Source organism: Otolemur garnettii, unplaced genomic scaffold, assembly GCF_000181295.1.
Source record: "Otolemur garnettii isolate 467f Iridium unplaced genomic scaffold, OtoGar3 scaffold00044, whole genome shotgun sequence".
Lineage (NCBI taxonomy): Eukaryota > Metazoa > Chordata > Mammalia > Primates > Galagidae > Otolemur > Otolemur garnettii.
Genome location: NW_003852439.1, coordinates 1,191,036 through 1,212,155, shown reverse-complemented (window position 1 = coordinate 1,212,155; position 21,120 = coordinate 1,191,036). Strand labels below are relative to the sequence as shown.

At 37.6% G+C, this 21,120-nt stretch overlaps 1 protein-coding gene across 1 annotated transcript in view; it reads left to right on the top strand.

The window, feature by feature from the left end:
• REXO5 (RNA exonuclease 5) overlaps positions 1 to 21,120 on the top strand; it is a 43,828-nt gene that overhangs the window by 12,762 nt on the left and 9,946 nt on the right. The window contains exons 7-14 of the mRNA XM_012805669.2: positions 2,536 to 2,624; positions 4,651 to 4,766; positions 6,081 to 6,219; positions 6,374 to 6,468; positions 7,384 to 7,486; positions 10,611 to 10,714; positions 11,366 to 11,486; positions 20,271 to 20,375. Of these exons, the coding sequence (XP_012661123.1) occupies positions 2,536 to 2,624; positions 4,651 to 4,766; positions 6,081 to 6,219; positions 6,374 to 6,468; positions 7,384 to 7,486; positions 10,611 to 10,714; positions 11,366 to 11,486; positions 20,271 to 20,375 (872 nt within the window). The remainder of the gene's footprint in view (positions 1 to 2,535; positions 2,625 to 4,650; positions 4,767 to 6,080; positions 6,220 to 6,373; positions 6,469 to 7,383; positions 7,487 to 10,610; positions 10,715 to 11,365; positions 11,487 to 20,270; positions 20,376 to 21,120) is intronic.

Genomic DNA, 21,120 nt, shown 5'->3' with positions numbered 1-21,120 from the left:
CCACAACGCCCGGCTGTTTTTTGGTTGCAGCCGTCATTGTTGTTTGGCGGGTCCGGGCTGGGGATTTGAACCCGCCACCTTAGGTGTACATGGCTGGCGCCCCAGCCGGTTGAGCTATAGGAGCCGAGCCTTTTTGTCTGTTTTTTAGTTGGGCTGTCTTTTTGAGTTGTTGGAGTTGTTATATATTCCAAACTTATTTTTAAAATAAAGAGAAAAGGCCATCTTGAAAATGGACTTAAAATTTAGTTCATGTATCATAGGATTTCCACAAAGATTAAATCCATAAAGATTAAAAGTTAATATACAAGAGGTGCTTAGCATGGTACTTGGCACCTAAATACTTAAAAAAAAAATTTTTTTTTTTTGCAGTTTTTGGCCACGACTGGGTTTGAACCTACCACCTTTGGTATATGGAGCTGGTGCCCTACTCCTCTGAGCCACAGGCACCAACCGATGTTATTTTTTGTCATTGCTACTACTAATAATATAAAGTGGGCAGCAGTAAAGTATTTTTCAGATTTGGAGATGCCTTTCTTTTGGGGGTTAGATCATATTTTGATTATCTTAGTAGCAATCAGTTGGAAATTTCATGTTAGTGAGAAACAAACTGGTCAAAGGTTTATACATCTCCCTCCAAAGGTTATATCCCATAGCCCACAGGCCACACATGTGGACTTTTTTGTTTATATGTGGTAGCAGATATCATGAAAATTATGTAAGACCCATTTTTTTGCTCATCAGCTTTTGTTAGTGTTTATATATTTAATGTGGGGTCCTCTTGGGGCAACTCTTTTTCCATTGTTGTGCAGAGAGTCCAAAAGGTTGGACACCTTATTAGATGTTACCTCTACTGCCTCACCATCTGCTTTAAAGGTAGAACTCTTTAGCAGTTCAAATGATTTTTGGATCTGTGAGCTGAATATACCTGACTTTATGGTACACAATAGATGGAGTACTTTAAGCCTGTTGAGCCTTTCTGTAGAACATACTCAGGCTATGATTCCAGAAAATGCAGGCAAGTCTCTGAATAGAGAGTTCAGAGAAATCTCAAGGGTGGAAGAACATACATGGCTAATGTCATTTAAATGTACTGCCTACTCTGGAATTCTTTTAGATCTCCACCATGGTGGAATTTCATTCCTATTTTTTTTCTCTTGCTTTATTTAGGAATACAAGATGCAAATACACCTTTTTTTGCATACTTTATTCATCCTTAGTGGCAACATGAAAAGGGCCTAGTGGTTTAGTCATAATTTAGTTATTTCTTTTCTCTTAAGTAGAAAAACTACTTGGCAACTATCAGGAAGTCCTGGCCTAGGACCCTTTTAACAGCAGCCTACATTATTCTCTCAGAATATAAAAATGAGTGGGTGGATAAAAACCTAAAGACAGCTTGTTGAGAATTGAATATTTTTCTTTGGAACAAATGATAGTCAGTTAGCACAAGGTCTAATGAATATGGTAAATTAGATCATTTTCAAGTCTATCTTCTGAAGTTTGAGCAACATGTTGTCAAGCATTGTTTTGCAAGAGGATTGGCTTGTCTCTGTTAACCAATCTTGGCTGTTTAATCACAAGCATTATCATCATTTTGTCCAACGAGTTGCAATAGATGTCTGCTGTAGTCATTTGACCAGGTTTTATGAAGCTAGAGTGGATAATCCCCAGTGGTGGGCCACCAAACAGACATCATTAACATTTTTTCACGAACATTTGTTGGGCTGTGTTTTCCTTCATCTTTATCCAACCATTGTTCTGAATGCTTGCAATTGGCAAGAAGAATCCATTTTTCATCATTTGTAACAATACACTGTAGAAATGGTTCACTTTTGTGTTGTTATAGTAAAGCAAGCTTTGAAACAATTTCTCTTCTGATGTCTGTTTAATTCCTATGGAACCCATATATCCAGTTTCTTTACCTTGCTGATTTATTTTAAATAGTCCAATATAGTTGGAATAGTAATGTCTTCCTTGCTCTTAATTCATGTATACATTGAGATGGATTCACTTACACTATAGTTTTTAGCTTGTTATTATCCACCTTGGTTTCAAGTTGCCACATGGCTTATTTTCAAGATTAAAATGACCAGAATGGCACTTCTTAAGCTATCAGAAGTACTGTTGTGTTCATTAGCCACATGCTTCCCAAACACTATGTTGATATTTCACTTTGTCTGTATTGCATGGTTCCATGCTAGAACTCATATTTGAAAACAACCTGAATTTTTGACTTATCCATGGTTTCACAAAAATTACTTTTAAAAAAATTTGAAAGATAATCACAAGCCAAAACATGAGTTTGAACGAATAAGGATATACCTTCATAATAAAAATAAAATAAGTGTCAAAGTGCAATGTCTGAGATAGCAACCATCAAACTAGTACTTAAGAAAATTGGATGGATATTTCATACTTATTAACCTAATACCTAACAGAGAAGATACCCAGAAAATGTGGCATATCCTACTTGGATGAATCTTAGTGATATTTACCATCCAGAGTTCTAAAGGTAAATATCATTCTGTTTCTTCCTAGGTTTTCCTGACTGTGAAAATTTTGTACCTACCAAATGTAATGGTATTATAACAGACAACAGTCCTCTCTTTGGACTTGATTGTGAAATGGTAAGTGTATTTTTGATTTTTTCATTGAAAAATCTAGTGAAAGATGATTTCTTGAATCTAATGTGCTAGTGAACCAATGCATTCAGTTCTAGTATTCAATTTAAATAGCTGAAAGCAGCTATTCCCATTTTGTAATAGCGTGGATCTGTGTCCTATCTAGGATGAAGTATAAAAATAGCATAAGTTTCCTAACTAGTTGCTATGTTTAATTTGGTCTTTGTACGTTACTGGAGGTTTACTCCTATCCTTCAAACAAATATTTGTTGTTGCTGCCTGGAAGAATTTTGCCTTATCATTGGTTTAGCTTAGTTTTACACATTGAAGATCAAAAGTAGGATTTCCCTGCTTAAGTACCCCTTTTGCTTTATTTTGTCTAGTTTTAGTAAGTCTCCTTTCAAAGAACCTCATCTCAGTACTGAGGAAGTAGTTTCTCAATTCTTTTTTCAAATTTCAGAATATTAGGGGATATACATGTTTTGTTTATGTACTTTGGATTATATAGATTGAGTCAAAGTTATAAGTATGTGCTTCACCTAGGTAGAGTGTACTGTACCTAATAGGTATGAATTTACCCGTACTCTCCTTCTACCTCCCCGCAACTACATTTTCATTGAGATTTCCTTCCATATGTGCCCTCAAGTGTTGATTGATTAGTTCCAATTTGTTACTGAGTACATATGTTTCTCTATTATGATGTTTCACTTAGAAGAATGATTTCTAGGCTGGGCATGGTGGCTCTTGCCTATAATCCCAGCATGCTGGGAGGCTGAGGTGGAAAGGATTGCTTGCACTCGGGAATTTAAGAGTAGCCTAAGTAAGAGCAAGACACTACCTCTACTAAAAAAACAGAAAAATTATCCAGGCATTGTGACGGGTGCCTGTAGTCCCAGCTGTGCGGGAGGCTGAGACAGGAGAATCTCTTGAGCCCAGGAGTTTGAGGTTGCTGTGAGCGAGGCTGAGGCAATTGCACTCTAGCCTAGGGCAACAGAGGGCAACTGTCTCAAAACAAACCAAAAAAAGTAAAAGAGAATGTTTTCCAGTTCCATCTACATTGTCACAAAAGATAGTACATTTACCTGTATTTTTATGACTGAGTAGCATTCCATGGTATGTATATACCACATTTTATTAATCCTTTCATATATTCATGGACACTTGAGTTGTTTCCATGTCTTTTTGATTGTGAATTGTTTGCTATATTTATAAACATTCAAGTGCAGTTCAATTCTTAATAGACTAGCTAAGAGCTAAAGTTTTTTTTTTTTTTTTTTTGAGACGGATCCTCAAGCTATTCCCCTGGGTAGAGTGCCATGGCATCACACTCACAGCAACCTCCAACTCCTGGGCTCAAGCGAGTCTCCTGCCTCAGCCTCCCAAGTAGCTGGGACTACAGGCGCCGGCCACAACACCTGGCCATTTTTTGGTTGCAGCCATCGTTGTTTGGCGGGCCCGGGCTGGGGATTCGAACCCGCCACCTTAGGTGTATGTGACTGGCGCCTTAGCCGTTTGAGCCACAGGCGCCGAGCCAGAGCTAAAGTTTTAGAGTCTAACATGTATGTATGTCTTGGTTTTGCCTGTTAGCAGCTACTGGACAGATCCCCTAATCTCCCTCAGCCTTAGCTTCTCCCTAAGTCTACCTCAAAAGATTATTATGAGCTGATATATATTGTTTAGTACAGCACTAGATCTTAATAGAATGGACTTATAAATATTACCTATTAGTGGTACTTAGCATAATACCTGATGTAGTATACCCTCTATAAATGCTAGATGCAATTATGATTATCATCTTCCCTGAGCACATTATTTTCAGAGAAATTACACTGTGTTGATTTTTCTTAAGTTTAACGTTCAGCAGCCTAGGTGCCTAGCATTATTTTCATTCATACTTAGTAAGCAAAAGTCTGTGCTATTGTTGGAAGTACCCTAGTAGATAAGGATAGGTGACAGCTGACATAGTGTGAATAATGAGAGGAAGTAATAGCTTCTAGAGTTCAATAGTCTGACTGTATCCTGGTCTTTTCAGTGCCTCACATCCAAGGGGAGAGAATTAACACGAATCTCACTAGTTACTGAAGGAGGTTGCTGTATTATGGATGAACTGGTTAAACCTGACAACAAGATTTTGGACTACCTCACTAGGTATTTTTCCCCTTGTCTCTAACTCACCTGAGAGCTGTCTAACTAGAATGGAGTAACACTCAACAGAATGGTCCAGAGCTTTTGGTTAGTTAGGTTTTATGTACTTAAATATTATAAAAGGCTGAGGCAACACATCAATGTATTTTAATACTGAAATTGCTCAGTATCAGTATACAGGGTGGCCATAATGTTCATGTGCATTTTAAAATGGTATGCAATTTAAAATTGCACATAGACTTCATGGCCACCCTGTATAATGTTCTTGTTCTCTAATCTTCTTGTGACCTTTTGGCAGAATATTCTCTTTCTTGCTCTAGGATCTCCCAGTTACAATCATTATGTAGTAACTACCGTGCAGCTGGAACTTTGCTTTCTGATAAGACCTTATCTAAAAATCTGTAAATTATCATGTGCCTTGACCCTAAAAAGGAAGGAAATAAAACCCTAATTTTTCCCATAAGAGAAATTTGAAGCTCAAATTCTTTATTTTTCCAAAGATTAGAATGTATTTCAGAATATACACACAATGGCCCCTCTAGGCAAAGAGCCATTGAAGTTGCATCTATAAAGCTATGCTTACTCAGGCATAGAGAGGCTATGATAATGATAAAGATTATCCTGTTAGGAGGCTTAATAGGTAGCATTTTTAGGGGACAGTCATGTGTGGCAAAGATGTATGTATAAGCATGTTTGTCACAGTATGGGAATATAAAAAAACAGGAATATAATAAATGTCTCAAAGAAGAGGATTAGTTAAAAAATGCTATATCCATAAAATGGAATATTATGTGACCATTTAAAAGGATGTCTTAAAATAGATTTGCTGATGTGAAAACTTGTGATGTATTGCAAATGATAGGCTCATATTATCAAGTAGTACCTACATTATGATTGCATTTTATAAAAATAGGCATAAATATATAAGTATCAAAAATATGGAAGGATATTTACAAAAATGTAAAAAGTGCTCATCTCTGAGAAGTAGGATTATGGCTAATTTTCTCTTATTTGTATTTTCAATCTTTTTGACATTAAGCATAAATTAAGTATAATTTTAAAAATACTCTTTTGGAAATGACTTTCCAGGTAAGAAAACTTTTTACATAGCCAGGCGTTGTGTTGGGTGCCTATGGTCCCAGCTACTTGGGAGGCTGAGGCAAGAGAATCACCTAAGCATAAGAACTGGAGGTGCTGTGAACTGTGACGCCATGGCACTGTACTGAGGGTGACAAAGTGAGACTCTGTCTCTAAACAAAAAGGAAAAAAGGAAAGAAAACTTGTTACTATCTCTTCATTTCTCTTTTTTATTGAAAGCTTTTCAGGAATCACGAAGAAGATTCTTAACCCAGTGACAACCAAACTTAAAGATGTACAGAGGCAGTTAAAAGCATTGCTTCCTCCTGATGCTGTGTTAGTGGGCCACTCCTTAGACTTGGATCTCAGAGCCTTGAAAGTGAGTATCTGATTTAGGACTTTATTTGTAGTTTCTGCTATAAATGCCTGTTCCATTTATCTCAAACCTAAACAGTGGGCTCTTCAACCTTCTAGCCCAATTATTTTTTACTTTAGCATAAGATGCTATTCATTTTATTCTCTTTCTTCCTCAGATGATACATCCATATGTTATTGATACATCATTGCTTTATCTCAGAGAACAGGGCAGAAGATTTAAGCTAAAGTTCTTAGCCAAAGCTATTTTGGGGTAGGTTTGTTTACATATTATAATATTGTCCTGACAAATCACAAGTAAGTTAGCATTATAGTATCTAATGCATATTGCAAAATTTAGGGTCTTTGCTCTCCTCAGTTTAAAACATTCTTTTCATTTCTTATGAAAGAGGTTTACATTCACAGCTGAGGCTTGAAGGCTAGAACTGGAAAGAGAAGGGCAGAAATGTTAACTAGAATTTCAAAATATACCTATATTGAATATATTGTATTGTATAGAAACACACATGCACAGAGATATTCATTTAGCGTGGATTAAAACAGCAAATCAAAAGGCTGGAAATATTCTAGAGGACTGGCTGAATAAATTATAGTTATCTATATTATTGAATGTTTTTGTTCAAAATAATGTGATAATCTGTATGTACTAATATGAAAACCTTTCTAAGATACTACTGAGAAAAAATGGAGATGCAGAGCAAGATCTGTATGTGCTTAGATACTGATATGATATATATTAGATTTAGATATATCTATAGCCATAAATATATGCATATATTTCAAGTTTTTATAAATACCCATGAAAATACTTCAGTACATATAGACACTTGTGTACAAATAGAAAATTTCTGGAAGGTAACTTTAAATAGTGGTTACATATAAAAAAATGAGTGAAGGGCTGGCTCAGGAGTTGGCCAGAGACTTTTGCTGGGTAGCCTTTTGTCTAGATGATATGCAAGCTGTGGACAAAGCTGTTTCTGAGTGTTCAGCTTCTCTAGCACCTCTCTCAGTGCCTGGCAATTACCTGGGATAAAGGAATCTTGATTGCTATGATACGAATCAGTTATCAGAATGCTAAATTTTTACATGTAACCAGAACATTGGAGGTGTGTGAAAGAGTCTGTCGTTAAAAATGTTCCCAATCGTGAATTTTATCTTGACTTTCCAGGAAGAATATACAGTGTCCAGATAGGCTTGGGCATGATGCTACAGAAGATGCTAGAACGACCCTTGAATTGGCTCGATATTTCCTTAAGTATGGCCCAAAAAAGGTTAGTATCTTTGACTAGTGTATTTGCTATCATTTCCTGTTTTTATCTTCCTTTATAAAAATGAAAATGTGATTGAATTTAGCATGTATTTGCATTAAGATCTATATAACTAGCATAATGTTGTAGTTAAATATATCATCTCTGAAGTCATCTGTTTTTAAATATATATTGTACTCTGTCTAGCTCAGATGTCCTCACACTACAGCCCGCTTAGGACATTTATCCGGCCCGCCGGATGTTTTTGCTGCTGCTGCTTGTCCTGCTTAGCAGCCGACTCGTCCCCAGGGCCCACAGTCCGGCCCTCCAACGATCTGAGGGACAGTGAACTGGCCCCCTGTTTAAAAAGTTTGAGGACCTAGCTGTATAATCTACAATTTCTCTGAACAACTTCAGTTTTTAGATCTTATAAAAATGGGAATACACACTTCTCTGGGATATTTGTGAGGGTAAATGAGGTACTGTATATACAGGTTTTAATATAGTGCCTTGAATATATTAAGTACCACACTGGTGGTGTGATTATTATAGCTAATGCTAATATTTGTAATAATTATTAAAAATCTACATAGATTGTTGCTTTTGAGGGGTAGAGGGAGCATCCCATTGTTTCAATAGCAGTTCAGTGGGTATAGATTACAACAGCACCTGAGAAAGACGTTGAAGAGGATGTAGTTTCTGCCAGACTTTGTTATATACATTATAACATATTAGATTGTCCCACTGAATAATATGTTCCATCATGACTCCATTATGAAACAAATTATAGTTCACATAGAATAATAATCATAGCCAAAATATTATTTTGTATCACAGTGTAGAAAAACATTCTAAAAGATCTTCTAAACATTCTAAAAGATTGGACACATCAATACTAATAGCTATCATTCACTGAGCTGTTCCTACCTGTAACAGGAAGAGCTTCATATACACGGTATTTTTTAATCTTCACAGCAACCTTTTGAGTTAACTATTATCATTCCAGTTTTATACTTGAGCCTTCTGAGGTTACCAGAAGTTAACTAACATCCACAGCTACTCAGATTGAACCATAATTGACACCCAAGTCTGTCAGATTCCAAAGCCTGTCTGCTCTACGTCAGAGTCAGCAAACTTTCTGTAAAGGCCAGATGGTAAATACTTTAGGCTCTGTGGGCCACGTTGTCTTTATCATAACTATTCAACTTGGTATGATAATGCAAAAGCAGCCATAGTGGGTCAATGGGCACAGCTGAGTTTCAGTAAAACTATTTATGAATTTGTTCAGAGTATTAAATAAAAGGAACCCTTTATATATTACATTATATTAGCACAAATAACTATTTTTTTTTTTTTTTTTTTGAGATAGGGTTTTGCTCTGTTGCCCAGATTGGCCTCTTAACTCCTAGACCTAAGCAGTTCTCCTGTCTCAGTCTCTGAAGTAGCTGGAACTATAGGTATATAGCACTATATATGGCTACAAATAACTTTTTTTTTATGGAAAAAACATTTTCCTTAAAAATTAGTGGGAAGAACATCAGCGTTTTACATATTTGGCAAAGCTCTTTAATGTCTGTCTAATTTAAGAGAAGGCGGGTTGGCTGGATGCAGTGGCTCACACCTATCATTCTAGTACTCTGGGAGGCCAAGGTGAGAGGATCATTTGAGCTTAGGAGTTTGAGACCAGCCTGATCAAGAGGGAGACCCTGTCTTTACTAAAAAATAGAAAAATTAGCCAGGCCCTGATGGCATAAGCCTGTAGTCTTAGCTATTTGAGAGGCTGAGACAGGAAGATTGCTTGACCCCAGGATTTGAGGTTGTTGTGAGCTAGGCTGAGGCCATGGGACTCTAGCCTGGGGAAACAGTTTGAGACTCTGTCTGAAAAAAAACAAACAGGGTGGCGCCTGTGGCTCAAAGGAGTAGGGGACCGGCCCCATATACCAGAGGTGGTGGGTTCAAACCAGGTCCCGGGCCAAAACTGCAAAAAAAAAAAAAAGAGAGAGAGAGAAAGCAGATAACTTTTCAAATCTGCTTTATGTTCAATCTCTTGAGTTATGTAGTTGGAGAAAAAAGGACTCCATAAACCCCTTTGAAAGGGTGGTTCTCAAACCATGCTTTGAGGACTTAACGCTTGATTTCTATTGTAACAAATAAATTTTGGTTAAAAACTAATGAAATATAAATTAAGCATGTACTTTAGTAAATACAGATATTAATGTATCATGATCAGTTCATTCATTTTGAGTAAATACTAATAGCATACTAATCTGTTAAAATCTGTTACAAATAGGTGAAAATGAGTGTAGGGTATATGGGAAATCCCTGTACTAGCTTTGCAAATTTTCTGTAACTCTAAAATGATTCTTAAAGTTTCTTTTAAAAAGGTTTTAATTTTTAAAATTAAAAATTTTTTTTTTTTTTTTTTTTTTTTTTTGAGACGGAGCCTCAAGCTATCCCCCTGGGTAGAGTGCCGTGGCATCACACTCACAGCAACCTCTAACTCCTGGGCTCAAGCGAGTCTCCTGTCTCAGCCTCCCAAGTAGCTGGGACTACAGGCACCCGCCACAACGCCTGGCCATTTTTTGGTTGCAGCCATCATTGTTGTTTGGCGGCCTGGGCTGGGGATTCGAACCTGCCACCTTAGGTGTATGTGGCTGGCGCCTTAGCCACCTGAGCCACAGGCGCCGAGCCAAAATTAAAAATTTTTAAATTAAAATTAATGCACATCACAACTTTCCCACTTTATAGAAGAAGAAATATCAACTGAAATAGACTGTAATGGTTTTGTATTAAACTAACAAGTAGTCTCTTTTGATGTTGCTAGAAAAGCCATTCTTTTCTCATTTCTAAAAGGTGCATGCTTTCAAAGTAGTAAATTTTAAGTAACTATGAATGAGTGGTGAACCACAATTGCCATCCCTTTCAATTAGCTATTTTTGGCCTTATTAGTAGCTGGTAACAGATTGCCATTGTTGGCTAAGCAACCAGAAACCATCTGGTAGCTATTAAAGCCAGTACTGTGGCAATGCCACTGTCTAAAAAAATAGAGGCAGTAGTTGGTGGATTGGGCAGGGGATGTTTTTTATTTCTTTTAATCTCACTCAAATACTTTGTAAGAAATTAGATGATTTTTACCACTTCATTCAAGATTGCAGAATTAAATCTGGAGAGACTAGCTAGTCACCAAGAAATGCAAGCAGCAGGCCAAGAGCCAAAAAATGCAACAGAAATAGTTCAGCGCTCAAATACAAGGTAATATTTTTCCGTTCTAAACAAGAGCAAAGGCAAACGCAGTGTCTGGTTTCTTATTTAACAGTAATTTCTTGGAATTTATTTTTCCTCTTTTTGAGTTTATTGAGAATATTTACCAAAAATATGAATAACATTTATCTCAAAAACCATGAGAGGAGTATACCACCTTCTGGCCTAAACAGTGTTTAAATTCTAATTTTCTGAATCTAGTGACTGATTTTAAATGACATCCTTTACAGAAAAATAAATAAGACATTGGACTATATTGAACCTCTGGTCAAAAGAATCAATCTATAGCCTTGATGTATCGCTTTGGGGGGTTGGCAAAAAAACAGATTTAAAAGGGGTTTGGCTCCTGATCATAATGAATGTATCAGGTCTTTAGAATCTGGCCTAAACTTTGATAGAAAGCCTGATGGTATATTTCTGTCACTGTCAAATATAATTTTCTATATCCATGCTGCTTAGTTTGGTACTTACTAGTCACACATGACTAATGCAATTTTGAAACTAAATTTTTAATTTTATTTAATTGTAATGTTAATAGCTATGTGTTATGAGTGACTACCATATTGAACAGTACAGGTATAGAGAAATAATTATTAGGCTGTGGAAACTATTGTTCTTACCTTAGCTCTTCTCCATTTTTAGTGTTTTAGAATGCTTGGATTCAATGGGCCAGAAGCTCCTTTTCTTGGCCCGGGAGACAGAAGCTGGTGAACTTTCTTCTTCCAAAAACTGTCGAACTATTAGGTGCCTTTCAAATAAAGAGGTGAGTGGCCTGCTGTACCTTTGCAGGTTATATCCAAAGCACAGGAGGATTTAATCCTTTGCACTCCATGAAAGTGTTAAGCTTTTCATTTCTGGCTAGCATTTTTAAGTCTGGCTTCTGTCTTACATCTTGTATGGAGCATTCTAAGTCCCTTAGGTGCAGAACTGTCAGCTGCCAATGTCTGTTTCCAAGGCCCAGCAGGACTGAGGCTTTGCTCTTGCATATACCACCTTGAATTTCCTATTATGTTTCTGGTTCATGGAAAATGTTTTTTTTTTTTGAGACAGAGCCTCAAGCTGTCGCCTTGGGTAGAGTGCCATGGCATCACAGCTCACAGCAACCTCCGACTCCTGGGCTCAAGCGAGTTTCCTGCCTCCACCTCCTAAGTAGCTGGGATTACAGGCGCCCACCACAACGCCTGGGTATTTTTTTGGTTGCAGACATCATTGTTGTTTAGTGGGCCTGGGCTGAATTCGAACCCACCAGCTCAGGTGTATGTGGCTGGTGCCTTAGCCGCTTGAGCCACAGGCGCCGAGCCCATGGAAACGTTTATCTTGGTTTTAAGCCTGCCTATATCTTTCTGGTTTTTTCTTTTTATATTTTAACTATCACTTCTGTATGTGTAAAGCAAAGAGGATGCATCAAAACTTGATCATATTGCATATATTGTCATTATGTGCAGATTTTTTAAAAAGTTTTATTTGCAAATTTATTTAAAAATTGCATAAATGGTAAACTACCTCACCTGTATACATTCTATCTAGATTAACCTTTTATTAATACTCTGCCCCATTTGTTTTATTCTTTTATGTGTGCTCATATGTTTGTCTTTTGCTCATGCTGACTCACTCTCTCCCTCTTGTATCCCTTCCCACTCACTCTTTCTTTTTCTCTTTACATACAGAATTTCCTGAACTATTTGAAAGGATGCACATATCATGGGCCTTTACCCCTAAATACATCAGTGTGTATTTCATAAGAATAAAAATATTCTCTTACATAATCAGAGTATAGTTATCAACTTTAGTAAATTTAATATTGACTAGGACTTTTCTCTACTTTTTATCCGTACTCTTGTTTTGTTGACCAACTTATGTCCTTTGTAGCGTTTCTTTTCAGAACAGTATCCATTCTAAGGTCTTGTGTTGCATTTTGTTGACATATCTTTTTAGTCTTTCTCTATTCTTTCTTTTTTTGTTCATTCCATTCTTTTATCTACCTGTTAGATAAATATTTGCTGCAAATGCAGTCATTATGGGTCAGTCCTTCAGCTGGCCTTTGGGGATTTCCAGCTGTTTCCACCCTTAGTGAGTTTCCATTTTGTGTGGATATCAGCTTGTTAGCAGATAATTATAAACTAATATGGTTAGAACACTGATAGAAATATTACCTTTAGAAAAGCCACAGTTAGACCTCACGCTTGAATTCTCTTGAGGAATATTGTCATGGGTCGATCATAAGTGTATCCTTCACTTAGATGGGACATGGTCAGAATAAACTCAGTTTTCCTTAGAATCACATTATTTTTTGTTTCTTTCATCTTTGGATATTAAATGAACTTTCATTGGAATGTTTTCCAAGTTGTACTTTTTTGGGTCTCTTTTATTTGCAATTAACCATAAAACTTTTAATGGCTTAAACAAACAAACAAAAAAAACGGCTTTACTGACTCAGGTAACTTCATTTTGGGCCTCACTCATGGTTCTGTTGGTTTGGATTAAATCTTGGTTCCCCCAAGTCCAGGGAAAATGAAGCTGTTTTTTGCCAAGACTTCCAACCAGTGTCTTAGGCCTGAATTTCTGTGGCTCCTCCCCTTTGCCTTCAATATCAATCATTAGGGATTAAGTGGAAGAACCTGAAATCCACTGCACACACTATACTTCACCTTTCTCTGCCTTAAATCCAACAAGACTTACTTCAATTTGGTCCTTAACCTCATTTATGCTCATCACCACAGAATTCTAAGGATTCTACACACCCCTTGTTTTATCACCTTTTCTTAGTCTTTATGCCCTCAGGAACTCACAATCCACTATCTGCAGAACTGTCTATAAATAACCTAAGCTCTCAAAATTACCATCATCTTCTTGGTAAAGAACACTGGGCCCTTCCTCCTTCCCCTGCAGACCTCTTAACAGTAGGAGAAAACTGTCCAACCTCCAACAGATCTACTACTAGCTTCAAAGTTGGGATAAGTTTTCTTATTCCTCCTCATTATTGTATGTGGACCAGTCTTCTTCCCTCTCTAAAAATGAGCCTTAGAGCTCATACCATTTGATTACTTCATCAGCTGGTCTTCATTGCTATTATCTATTGATACCCAAGCCATTCCATTTTCTTTCTCAATTATTGTAGCTCTCTCGCAATACTACTTTTGCCTTAATTCTTGGCAAATTCTATATACTTTTAGATAACATTTCTTTTTTTTTTTTTTTTTTGAGGCAGAATCTCAAGCTGTGACCCTGGGTAGAGTGCTGTGGCATCACAGCTCACAGCAACCTCAAACTCTTGGGCTTAAGCGATTTTCTTGCTTCAGCCTCCCAAGTAGCTGGGACTACAGGCACCTGCCACAGCACCTGGCAATTTTTTGTTGCAGTTGCCATTGTTGTTTGGCAGGCCGGGGCTGGACTCGAACCTGCCAGCTCCAGTGTATTTGGCTGGTGCCCTGGCCGCTTGAACTACAGGCGCCAAGCCTCAGATAATGTTTCTAATACTGCAGTCTCTCAGTTTATCTCCATCAGCTACTAACTCTATGATTTGTAGAGTCCAGCCTTTGTCATTAATGATCATTACAAGTCCTGCATCATCTCAATTGTATGCCACCCTTTCTTTGGACCACTATCAGCTAATTTTCTAGCTTATTACCTCTAATACTTCCATCTCAGCAATCCACCAAAATATTCCATCCATTTATGTTCCAAACTTTGTCCAGGTTTATCCACTCTATGTTCTTACTTTCTTCCCTATTATGTTAAATTTCATAATTCATGACTTGATCATTCCCTGCATTGTCCCTGAATCATTTTCTTGTTCCCTTATACTCAAATTGGCAAAGCCAAAGCCTAATTAAATCCAATTCTCTACAATTCTTTTCTTCTACCTGTATAGCAGAAGGAAGGAAATAACTATGTTGGCTAGTTTCACTTTCAATTCATGACCACAGACCTTAGTTTAGTCCTTATATTATCAGCCAGTTATACATAGGCTATATTCCTACTTAACTTACTGTCCTTGAAATCTATTTCATATCTTCTCATGTCTTCTCAAACTAACACTTTTTTTGTTATTGAGACAGAGTTTCACTATGTTGCCCTCAGTAGAGTGCTATGGTGTCACAGCTCACAGCAACCTCAAACTCTTGATCCCAAGCGATTCTCTTAGCTCAGCCTCCCAAGCAGCTGGGACCACAGGCGTCTGGCTATTTTTTTGTTGCAGTTGTCATTGCTGTTCAATTGGCCCGGGCCAAGTTCAACCCACCACCCTCAGTGTATTTTGGCCAGTGCGATAACCACTGTGCTACAGGTGCTGAGCTTCAAACTAACACTTTTATCTATTTATTTACTTATTTGGTTATGGGTGCATGTGTTTTGGTTACATGAATTGCTTTTATACAGTTTGAATCAAAGTTATAAATGTGCCCATCACCTGGATAATGTGCATATTACTCATTAGGTGTTTAGTTTCCTTCTTTAGTTGTCTTTATTATTTTTATTTATTTTTAATCTTTCATTTTTTTAAATCATAGCTGTGTACATTAATGCATTTATGGGGTACAATGTGCTGGTTTTATATACAATTTGAAATACTTGCAACAAACTGGTTAATATAGTTTTCACTGCACTTTCTTAATGTGTTTTGACATTTAATACTCTTTGCTTAGTAGATTTGACATGTACCCTTGTATGACATGTACCCTTGTAAAATGCACCATAAGTGTGGTCTGACCAGTTACCCTCCCTCCACCTATTATCCCCCGTCCTCCCCTTCCTCTTCCCCCTTCATCTTGGGCTGTAGTTGGGTTATAGCTTTCATATGGAAGAGTGGTTGATTATATATTGGTTTCATAGTAGAGCTGAGTACATTGGATACTTTTTCTTCCATTCTTGAGATATTTTACTAAGAAGAATATGTTCCAGCTCCATCCATGTAAACATAAAAGAGGTAAAGTCTACATCTTTTTTAAAGCTGCATAATATTCCATGGTGTACATATCCCACAATTTATTAATTGTGGGTCAATGGGCACTTGGGCTTCTGCCATAACTTAGCAATTATGAATTGGGCTGCAATAAACATCCTGGTGCAAATATCTTTGTTACAAAATGATTTTTAGTTTTATGGATATATACTATGTTTCCCTGAAAATAAGACCTACCCCCCAAATAAGCGCTAGCAGGATTTCTATGCATTTGTTAAATATAAGCCCTACCCCGATAATAAGACCTAGTGATGGGTCACTTCAGCGCAGAGGGTAAGATATCCCTTGAAAATAAGCCCTAGTGTGTCTTCTTGAGAAAAAATAAATATAAGACAGTGTCTTATTTTCAAGGAAACATGGTACGTAGTAGTGGAATTGTAGGATCAAATTGCAGGTCTAATTTTAGATCTCTAAGTGATTTCCAAACTTCTTTCCAAAAGGAACATATTAGTTTGCATTCCCACCAGCAGTGCAGAAGTGTTCCCTTTTCTCCACATCCACTCCAACATCTATAGTTTTGAGATTTGTTATTTGGGCTACTCTTACTAGAGTTAGATGATACCTCAAAGTGGTTTTGATTTGCATTTCTCTGATGATTAAAGGATGATGAGTATTTTTTCATGTGTCTGTAGGCCATGCGCCTGTCTTCTTCAGAGAATTTTCTATTCAAATCTCTTACCCACAAAGAGATGGGATCACTTGTTCTTTTCTTACTAATACCTTTGAGTTCTATATGGATTCTGGTTATCAAACCTTTATGAGAGACATAACCTGCAAATATCTTTATTCTCACTGGATAAAAGATTTAAACTTAAGACATGGAACTATAAAAATACTAGAAGAGAGTACAGGGAAAACACTTGAAGGAATCAGCCTGGGAGAATATTTTATGAGGAATAACCCCCAGGGCAATTGAAGCAACACCAAAAATACATTACTGGGACCTGATCAAATTAAAATGCTTCTGTACAGCCAAGAACACAGTAAGGAAAGCAAGCAGACAGCCTTTAATCTCCTTTAATCTGGAACCCTTCTTCAACCTTTATTTTTCTTTTTGTCTTTCATGACATTGTGGCATGATCCTTGCTCATTGCAACCTTGCGCTCCTGGGCTCAAGTGATCCTCTTGCCTCAGGCTCCCAATTACAGCCCGGTACCACCATACTTACTGATTTATTTTTTAATTTTTTGTAGAGATGAGGTCTGGCTATATTGCTCAGGCTGGTCTCTAACTCCTGGCCTCAAGCAGCCCTCCACTTTGACCTCCCAAAGTGCAAGGATTATAGGTGTGAGCCACCACATCTAGTCCTACATATTTTTTGTGGGATACATGCCCCTCCTTCCCTTTCTTTTTTCTTTGAGATAGAGTTTCACTTATTCACCCTTAGCAGAGTGGCATAGCGTCATAGCTCTCAGCAACTTTAAACTCATGGGCTCCTCTTGCCTCAGCCTCCCAAGTAGCTGGAACTACAGGTGCCTGCCACAGTGCCCAGCTAGTTTTCTTCTATTTCTAGTGGAGACATGGGCTCACTCTTGCTTGGACTAGTCTGAAACCTCTGAGCTCAGGCGGTCCACCTGTCTTGGCCTCCTAGAGTACTAGGATTACAGGCATAAGCCACTGCCGCCACCCCCCCTCCCTTTTTTAATAGTATGCCTTATTTGGGGTTTGTGTGCGTTTCCTCATTCCTCATGATTAGATTCAGATGATGCATTCTTAGCAAATGGATGTTAGTGATGAGTCTTTTTCAAGGTGTTGAAATAACTTAGGGGACCTGGAAAAATAGACTCTAACCCCCACTTAGGTTAATTAATTGGTAATTTATTTTACCTGCTGCAGGGGCTGCTGCTCCAAGAGACAGTCAGCACCCGGTGAGAGTGTGAGTTACCTTTTATAGGCTTTGTGTAAGCATATTACAGACGTGAAACGTGGCTGGTTAAGGGGGGTTACAATTCAGGTACTCATAGATACAGCAATGGAACAATAATTAATACAGTTTCAGTTGACAATGGATACATTTCTTATCACAATGGTTATGGTTATACAACAGTAATTAATCAAGTCTCAGTGAGTTTTCCACCATTGTTCATCTACTGAGAACTTGGGGGTTTTGTGAAACTTGGAACTTTTACCTGAAGCTTGTTCTTGGCAACCCTAGGGGGAAGAAGGGGGCCTGGGAAAGTGGCTGGGAAGCTCATTCTTGGCCACCCTGGGGGGAGGAGGGACTTGCCTTGTTCCTGGAGTCGACTCTGGGGGGAGAAGGGAGGAGGAGGGAAATAGGCTGGAGAGGACAGGGGGAACTGGTGAGGGTGGTGGTGGGGAGAACAGGTGAGGGCTGGGGAACAGGAGTGGGCAGGGGAAAGAGGGCTGGTGGGTTACAACAGTGTTATATCCAGAGGCACTTATTTACCTGCTATTTTTTTTTGCTGTGAATTTTTGATTGCCTGGTTAAAGTGTCTGCTTTTTCCACTGCAGAGTTCTTACTTTTCCCCCCCTTAATTCTAGTAAGTAATATGTGGGGAGATACTTTAAGGACATAAAAATGTCCTGCTTTTTATCAAAATTATCCATCAGTATTTAGAAAAATTTGCTGATGTGATGTTTACAAACTAATGGTTTTCGATCTCTAGTGTATACGTACCAGTTGTTACTCAGGATTCTGTAATCAAGAATCCTCCTTTTGCCCCATTTATTCATTCAGTCATTCAAGGTACACTAGTATATTCCTGTTTTTTTTTAATGGTTTATAATTCATAATTATACTGTTTTTTTGGTTTTCAAATTTCCCAAATTTGGCTAGTGGGGCCTCTTTCAATCTAGCTCCTTTGTCCTTGTGACCTGCACTCATTTTGTTAAGAATGTTCTTATTTTCTGCACAAGTTATTCAAGGTCATCTTGGTGTCAGAAAGCAAGACCAGCTGTGCAGATTGCTGCAGGATATCCTTGCTTCTAGATCCTTTAAGCAAACAGAGTTAAGAAATTACATACATACACACACACATAAATATATATGTACACACATACACGCATTTTACAAATCCTATGTTTATACCAGTATCTGTCAGTTCTGCCCGTTTATAGAGGGATCTTCTTTGCTTCCCCTCGTTCCATATTTCTATCTCCTTTTTCCACATTGGGAATATTGGTTCCCCAAAATAGCATTTATTCATTAGCGCAAACCTAAACTATATCCAAGTTAGTCTTAAATGTCATGACCCTTATTGCCATAGAATGATTTTAGAATTTGTTTTATAGTTTTACCCTCCTCTCCCCTGACTCTGACCCCCCCCCCCTTGACTCTTGACTTAAGGGCAATGGTACATGAATATTTTATTTATAAGTTACCCAGATTCTTTTTACCTTCCCTCTCTTAAGATTAGCTCTTTTATGCATTTCAAACACATTGCAGGTGTAGTGGCTCATGCCTGTAATCCTAACACGCTGGGACGCTAAGGTGGATGGATTGCTAGAGTTCCTGGGAGAACAGCCTGAGCAAGAGTGAGACCCTGCCTGTACTAAAAATAGTAAAAACTAGCCAGGTTTGGTGGTGCATGCTTGTAGTTCTGCTACTTGGGAGGCTGAGGCAAGAGGATCAGTTGAGCCCAAGAGTTTGAGGTTGTGAGCTATGATGATGCCATGACACTCCACCCAGAGTGACAGAGGGCAACTCTGTCAGAAAAACACCAAAGACAGTTTGGTTTATTGGTTTCAGTTTGCTTCTTCGGTTTTTTGTTTTTTTATCTGCTTCCATCCTTATAAATTTAATTTAAACTTTTGGATCTGTAAAACATTAACATATTTCCACCGGATAAAACTTTACAAAAACGTATACTTAAAAGAAGTGTCATTCCCTCTCCTGTTTAATCTAATCCTACTCCCCCATCCCTGTTTTTGTAAGTAAATAACTTTCTTTTATGATTTGTCTTTCCATTGTTCCTTTTTTTGTTAAAGATAAGTAGATCTATGTATGCATTCTTATTTCTTTCTGTTACATACACAAAAGGTAGGAAACTATATAAGCTTTGGTAGTTGGCTTTTTTTCCCTTAACAGTATATCCTGGAAATGAAACAGTATCCATTTATATGGATCTTCCCTGTTTATTTCAGCTACGTGATTTTATTTCTCCTTTTTCCATTCTTATGTGTCCTTTTTTTTTTTTCAAAACACTAAGGCTAATGCATCCAGAAGAATGTCAGCTGAGGTTATTGATTTCACACTGTTCTTTTCTACTGTATTTAGAGGTGTAAATTCCCCTCAAAGTTCTACTTTAGTTGCATCCTATAAATACTGAACACAAGTTCACAAAATTAAACACAACTTGTGTTATCAGTATTTAATTTCTTTCCATTTAAAATACTTTTTAAACTTTCTTTTGAATTCCTTTTTGAACTTTTTATTTTGTGATTTTTCTTCAGATCTGGGAATTGACCATATATTACTTTTTTTTTTAATGCTCTCAGTAATATCACTATATTACTTTTTAATATAGTTAAAAGGACAACTATTATTTTTACTATTGTGGCTCATTTTCAGGAACCACAGTAAAGTACAAAGTTTCTCCCTTATCTAGGCTGTGCTGTTTTCTACAGGTTCTTGAGCAGGCTAGAGTGGAAATCCCCTTGTTTCCCTTCAGCATTGTCCAGTTCTCTTTTGAGCCCTTTTCACCCATTCTCACTGAGGAGATGAACAAGAGGGTAAGTGGATGAGTACTGCTGAATGATTTATTTAATGATTATTACATGCTTTGTTATATTTATTATGTGTTTTGCTAAATTATTTCTATGTGTATATTAACATTAAATATATTTTTACAAAAATGGGAATCAGACTACATACTGCTTTACAACTTTAGTTTTTCATCTAATAGTATATCTTGTATATATCTTTCCATGTTACTATATATCTTATTTCCCTTATTTTTCATGGCTGCATAGTTTTCCACTGTGTAGTATATCTTTTTTTTTTTTTTTAATGTGAGCTGTCACACAGCTCACAGCAACCTCCAACTGCTGGGCTTAGGTGATTCTCTTGCCTCAGCCTCCTGAGTAGCTGGGACTATAGGCTTCTGCCATAATGCCTGGCTATTTTTTTGTTGCAGTTTGTCTGGGGCCGGATTTGAACCTGCCACCCTCAGTACTATGGGGCCTGCACTCCACCCACTGAATCACAGGTGCCGCCCTTTTTTGCGGTTTTTGGCTGAGGTTTGAACCCACCACCTCCTCCATATGGGGCCGGCACCGTACTCCTTTGAGCCACAGGCACTGCCCTTAGTATATCTATTATTGATAGCATTTGTTCTTTATAATTTTTGCTATAATAAATAATACTGCAGTACACATTGTATATTTGACAAGTATTTATGTCAAAAAAAAATTCTTAGCTCAACCGGCTAAGGCGCCAGCCACGTACACCTAAGGCGGCGGGTTCAAATCCCCAGTC